General features: G+C 38.3%; 1 protein-coding gene across 2 annotated transcripts; it reads left to right on the top strand.

The window, feature by feature from the left end:
* Nucleotides 522-3,784, top strand: FSHB (follicle-stimulating hormone beta). Of its 2 annotated transcripts, XM_013969782.2 has the most exons (3): nt 522-565; nt 1,208-1,372; nt 2,920-3,784. In XM_013969782.2, the coding sequence occupies exons 2-3, from the start codon at nt 1,214-1,216 to the stop codon at nt 3,148-3,150; spliced, it is 390 nt and encodes a 129-aa protein (XP_013825236.2). In that variant the 5' UTR covers nt 522-565; nt 1,208-1,213; the 3' UTR covers nt 3,151-3,784.

Here is a 7,006-nt window from a genome sequence, read left to right as displayed (position 1 = left end):
CAAAGAATAACATTTGAAATTAGAGGATCTGGATGTAAAGAGGAATACAGTCTATATTTTAGACAGGAGCCAGATCATGAAAGACTTTCTATTTGTTTTTTCTCTGCTAGTTTTCAATCTACCTTCAGAGTAATTATTAACCATATCTTTTTGATTCACCTCAACAGAGCCAAAGCAATACTTGAAAAGAATTCTGAATTCCCCAAGTTAAAGGTACAAAAGAAAAACCCAAAGTCAAATTTAATTTGACAAGGTAAAGGAGTGGGTGTTCTACTATATCAAATTTAATCTGTACAAAATCATCTCTGGTAACATTATTTGTCCTGATCTACTGCGTTTAGACTACTTTAGTAAGGCTTGATCTCCCTGTCTATCCAAACACTGATTCACTTACAGCAGGCTTCAGGCTAACCCCGCTCTTACTAATACCCAACAAATCCACAAGGTTTAGTTTAGTTTCACACAATTTTGTATAAAAGGTGAACTGAGACTAGACTCAGCTACAGCTTTCCCCAGACAAGGCAGCTGTCTACGGAAAAGTCTCAGCATCCACAGTTACCAAGTGGTGAGTTACTTCTGCAATTCGCAGATTTTTAAGGATCTAGAGAACAAATTTAGAGCTTTTTAACTTCTATCATATAGGGAATCTGTGCTTTTCAACCTGGCTTCTTAAATACACTGTAATCAATGTTAGCAAGCAATTGACTTTATATAGATCAATTCATCTGGCCTCTGAAATAGTCTCATTTTAAACAAAGGGGGGCAAAAGCAAATGATAACATTTATGAGATGCTAAGAATGATGAACTAATTTTGTAATACAGAAGTTTCTTTTTAGTCTTTTAAATAGTAATAAAGGGACAAATACAATGATCATGATTGCTTGCTTCAGAGTAATCACTCTAAAATAGACAGCAATAATGTTCTAAACCAAACACTGCTCTGCTTAACTCATTATATTGGAGTTTTGATCTGTAATATGTTTCTACTTTAACAACAACAAAAAAAATTGAGGAGCATAATTAGAAATGCTTGTTCAAGAAACAAAGAAGTAAAGCAAAGAAAAAGGAAGGAAAAAACATTGCTGGAGCAAAATATGATGGGAGACGATGGATAGAAAAATTATTTTTGGTTTGGTCAGCATATATAAATGATTATAATTCTTTGGTTTTTCAGTTTCTCACAGTCCTTAATTGTTTGTTTCCCAGCCCAGGATGAAGTCCATCCAGTTCTGCTTCCTTTTCTGTTGCTGGAGAGCAATCTGCTGCAGAAGCTGCGAGCTGACCAACATCACCATCACGGTGGAGAAAGAGGAATGTAGCTTCTGCATAAGCATCAACACCACGTGGTGTGCAGGCTACTGCTACACCCGGGTAGGCACTTTGCTTTGCTGGAAGTGAGGGTGCTGAGGGTCTGGACAAGACAGGCTTCATTGATTCCACTTGTCAATATTTTAAGTTTCCCAAGGAATAGCCATGAGTCCTTTAGCCAATACTGTTTTATGACTGGCTTTTTTACCACGATATAAACTAAATGTTTGGGCTTAGATTTGATTACAGTAAATGTAAAGAAGAGTAAGGTTTGATCTGATCAATTTGGTAATATGCTACTCTATTTTTAAAATTTTTAATTATTTCAAAAAATAGTTCTATGATAGATTTTACATATGGAGAGATTAAAAACATAAACATACATACATTTAATAATAGAACAGCTACAGTAGTCCCCAAAAGCTAATTTCTGTAATTGAAGCCACATCTTTACAACAGAGATAGTAACAAAATGTTTGCAAGCCACATAAAAGCACAGCCACATTATAAAAACTGTTTTATTGGCCTGCTGAATACAAATGCCAACAAGCAGCCTGAGAACACAATCAATCCTTGTAGACTGTTATAACCAAAGTGAATTAGTAAACCCACTCAGTTCTTTATACTGTTGAGAAAATCAAGGCACAGAGGCAAAAATCAGTTTGTATTCACACAGCTTCTTTGAATTAATCCAATGGGCAGTTTCTACTGTCTCTTTTTCCCCCTAAAACACCTGGCTATCTATGCAGAATTTCATTCTATTAGCTGAAATTGAAAATATCAACTTTTTAATGAAATATACTTTATGGGGTGATAAATGAGTTTGAACAAAATCCACTTATCACATCTTCTTGGGATATAGACTTAGTGGCATGATATTGAAATAACTTAAACAGAAGTAACAACTTTTTCCCTCAGTGCAAATATATATACATATATATTTTTTTACTAGAAAGTGCTACAAAAAAACCTATTCTGCCAGGATTAAAGTTCTTATGTACAAGCCATGTAACCTTAGAAACTGTGACTTGTGCAAAATATATAACCTTCAAGGTGGAGAGATGTCTACAATACAGCGAAATATTTAAAATCTTACATAAGCTTTCATAGTCAGGCTAATCTAAGCATTATCATTCCACATTATATACTTTTTGACTTTTTATAAACACTCAGGGACAATGCATTTGGAAAAAATTTCTGAGGAATTAAACTCCACTGATTCGTGGTTCAAGTTGTCATTAATACAGCTCTCAACTAAGTAAAAAAGTCAAATTAAAATTTGTCAATTTCTCTTTTAATCATTTTCCTCTATTGAAATTCAAATTGCTTGATAGTTGAAAAAATAATTAACATTTTGACAAAGACACAGGAAGTAACAAAAGAAATAACTTGTATTTTCTGAAATATCTGTAGAATAATCAGGAAACATGATATAGCATATAGGTCATTTATGAGATATGTTTCCTTGATTAGGAATTTCATAAAATAATTTTAAAGTGTAAATATTAGAGTAAGCAGTATTCAATCCCTGTCTCATTTTGATTAAGCCAAACAGAAACTTCCAGACTACTGTAACTCATCTCTCTCTCTCTGTCTCCTAAACCACTCAGGACTTGGTGTACAAGGACCCAGCGAGACCCAATATCCAGAAGGCATGTACCTTCAAGGAGCTGGTGTACGAGACGGTGAAAGTGCCTGGCTGTGCCCGCCATGCAGACTCCCTGTACACGTACCCAGTAGCCACTGAATGTCACTGCGGCAAGTGTGACCGCGACAGCACTGATTGCACCGTGCGAGGCCTGGGGCCCAGCTACTGCTCCTTCAGTGAAATCAGAGAATAAAGAGCAGCAGATGCTTTGAGCTGCCTACCCTTAAAGGACCAAAACATCCAAGATGTCTGCGTGTACATGCGCCTAGGCTGCAGACCACCACAGAAGACCCTACTGATCTCTGCTCTCCTGAGAAGGGGAGCTCCAGGAATGGAGAGGGCTGGGGTCTGGCACCACTCAGACCTGTATTCTACATCTGGTTCCATGAGTCTTACTCACTCTCACTTAACTTACAGACAAGAGGGTGCTTTTCCATTTAATAATCTTAGAAATCCTCTCAGGCAATCCCTTCCTCTTAAAGCTAGGGATACGGTCCCAGGGGAAGGAAGTGAGCTAAAAGTAGGTGAAAGTCCTAAATGCAGCATTCTCCTGCCAGACTCAAGAGCCCTCAAGAGAAGGGCCAACCTCTTCTTCATGATTGTAGCCTCAATGCCTAACACTCCACATAGAATTTAGTAAGAAACTCAATAATGGCTTCCTTAAAGAAAGTAAGATCAGAAAGTTAGGGATAGGAGAACACTGAGAGAGGATGTTAGAGGCTATCTGATGAGGCTGCGCTCCACGGAAGGGGGGCATCAGCTTCAGTTCTGTCTCGGCTCTCCTCCTCTGGCACATGGAGGATGGAGACAGGATAAAACTCTCTGAATCATTCAGGCAGGTGGCAGTTACCAAGCTCAGGATTTCCAAGCTATTACTGCCGAGTTCTTTAGTTAAGGGCAAAAGCAAGAAATGTTAATACGGGTTTGTGGAAATTAGCTGCATCTATTCACTTTTCACTTTCATGCATTGGAGAAGGAAATGGCAACCCACTCCAGTGTTCTTGCCTGGAGAATCCCAGGGACGGGGGAGCCTGGTGGGCTGCCATCTATGGGGTCGCACAGAGTCGGACACGACTGAAGTGACTTAGCAGCAGCATTCCATCATTTAAATAAACGGAACAAATGCTGTCAGGCTCCTGCAAAACTCCCTTCGGGAAGTACATAGATCTATATCACCCTGCCCTTGAATGTAGGCTCTACTCCTTTGGAAAGAGGTGGATTTGAGAGCAGGTTTGAAAGCAATTTTGACAACTTAATAAGTACATTTATCTTATCTTCAAATACATTTATGTAAAGAAAATGCTCTTTTAGAAAGAATTAGCCATAACAAAAAAAAACTCACTGCTGTTTTCTTAAGTCCTCTCCTTGTCAGTACTCTTTTTTGTCTATCCATGTTCTCCCAGATCTGTTTCTTTCAAGAGGATAAATATTAAGACTATTTCACGAGTTGATTTTGAGATGTTACCTCTCAGTTATGTACTTGTTTCATACTCATATTAACTAATTTATTTAAATATTATTTTTTTAAATAAAGATGCTACCAGAGTCATAGGTTTGGATTTTTTTCACATGTAAGCAGATGACTAAAATGTCTGTATGTTTATGATATTAATAAAATAAATCTTACCAAAAAATCCCTAGTGCTTATATAATATTCACTTGTACTCACCTTTGAAATATTAAGTTTGTTACATTTCTAAAAGTATTTCCTCATTTAAATTTTGGGTCACTTTTTAAACTCTTTTTCTGATACAGTGGGGGTGGGGGGAAACCAAAGAGAGAATCACAGAGTGGATGGGGATGCTGGAAAGTCTCTAGCTCATTCTTTGGATTTTTGAGATGAAAAGTTGAAGGCCAAGAATGTCAAGTGACCCAACTTAGATCACAAAGACCGTATATGCAGGCAGGATAAGAACCCTGGATTCCCATCTCTTAGCTCAACTCTCCTATGATAATCTGTCATATTATGTCATTTTGGCAAGGACTGATGCAAAATTGCAGGTACTGGTAATCAGCTGCTGCTGCTGCTAAGTCGCATCACAAATCTGGTATTGAGTGTGCCTTATAGCTATATTCTCTACAATATTTTGACATGTTTAAATTAGGGCTACAATGTCTAATAAAATGCTTTAAATTATAACCTTTTTTCCCTCAGTGGCCTCTTATCAGCAAAGAACAGCCTAATGCTGTTTTCTGAATAAGGGAGTAGTGAAAAAGCAATTGAATCTGGAAGGGGAAGTTGAACATGGCAGGCACATTGACTGCTATATCTCAAATAAATATTTATCTAAAGTCAGACCCAACAATTTTAATGGCATTGAAAAGCTCTAAGTTGTTGTTCTATGTTTGCCAAAAGAAATAGATATGTGTGTGTGTGTATGTGGGTGGGTGGCTGTATATGATTCATCCTTTTAAAGAGAGACATATTGATCTGAACTCAGTCTATTTTCTGTACATTGGCTCCAGGGTATGAATATTACATGCTATTGGACTTCCCTGGTGGTCCAGTGGTTAAGACTCAGCTTTCATTTTAGGGTGTGTGTGTTCGATCCCTGGTTCGAACTGAATGGAATTAAAAGTTTTAAAAAAAAAAAACAGGAAAGATGAATACTATATGCTACTGTCATCAGTACAGATATACCAAACAAGCAGGATTCAAGGAGTGTATTCCTACAAGCAACTTTATTTTGTTCCTCCCTGTCCTTTTGAATTTGCTCAGAAGTAGCTGTCCTGACTCATACTCTGCATGAAAATTTTTATCAGGCTATAGAGCCTCACTGATCACTCTTGAGTTATAAAATCTCCATTATTAGAACAGTAACCCCAAATCTCCAGTTCCAGCTAATGAAAACATCAATGGGAGTTGATATTATTTTCCCATTCTTAGAGGAGGGGAGGCAGGATTCTTAACTCCCCCTCCATCTGGGATTTGCACCCACAGGTTATTGATCCCTCTGGACTAGAATGCAGAGTAGTACTGAAAAAAATAGCACAAAAAAGATGATTATGAAACTGTTTACCTCAGACTGGGACTCAAACCCATGTGACAAGGATTTTAACCCAGCCAAAACCCAACGGACTTCCAACTAAGATCGCAGACCTTAGTTCAGGTTCTTGATGTCTCACTGCAGAAAGAATTCAGTGAGAGACAAAGTGATAGGTAAAATGTGGATTTATTCAGAGAGAAACACACTCCATAGACAGAGTATGGGCTATCACAGTGGGCGAGTGCAGCCTTGAAATGTGGCATGGTTAGCTTTTATGGGCTGGTGCAGCCATGAAATGAAAAGACGCTTGTTCCTTGGAAGGAAAGCTATGAACAACCTAGACAGCATATTAAAAAGCGGAGACGTTACTTTGCCAACAAAGGTCCATGTAGTCAAAGCTATGGTTTTTCCAGTGGCCATGTATGGATATGAGAGTTTGACTATAAAGAAAGCTGAGCACAGAAGAATTGATGCTTTTGAACTGTGGTGTTGGAGAAGACTCTTGAGAATGCCTTGGACAGTAGGGAGATCCAACCAGTCAATTCTAAAGGAAATCAGTCCTGAATATTCATTAGAAGGACTGATGCTGAAGCTGAAACTCCAATACTTTGGCCATCTGATGTGAAGCGCTGATTCACTAGAAAAGACCCTGATGCTGGGAAAGACTGAAGGCTAGAGGAGAAGGGGATGACAGAGGATGAGATAGTTGGATGGCATCACTGACTCGATGGACATGAGTTTAAGTAAGCTCCAGGAGTTGGTGATAGGCAGGGAAACCTGGAGTGCTGCAGTCTATGGGGTAGCAAAGAGTCAGACATGACTAGGCAACTGAGTGAACTGAAATGAACATTGTGAAAAATCAACTGATTAAAGATGAAAAAGAAACACTGTGCTCATGCATTATGGCAGAAAGTGAAGAGGAACTAAAAAGCCTCTTGATCAAAGTGAAAGAAGAGAGTGAAAAAGTTGGCTTAAAGCTCAACATTCAGAAAACGAAGATCATGGCATCTGGTCCCATCACTTCATGGGAAATAGATGGGGAAACAGTGGAGACAGTGTCAG

The sequence above is a fragment of the Capra hircus genome, chromosome 15 (assembly GCF_001704415.2).
Source record: "Capra hircus breed San Clemente chromosome 15, ASM170441v1, whole genome shotgun sequence".
Lineage (NCBI taxonomy): Eukaryota > Metazoa > Chordata > Mammalia > Artiodactyla > Bovidae > Capra > Capra hircus.
This window is presented reverse-complemented; position numbering and strand designations above follow the sequence as displayed.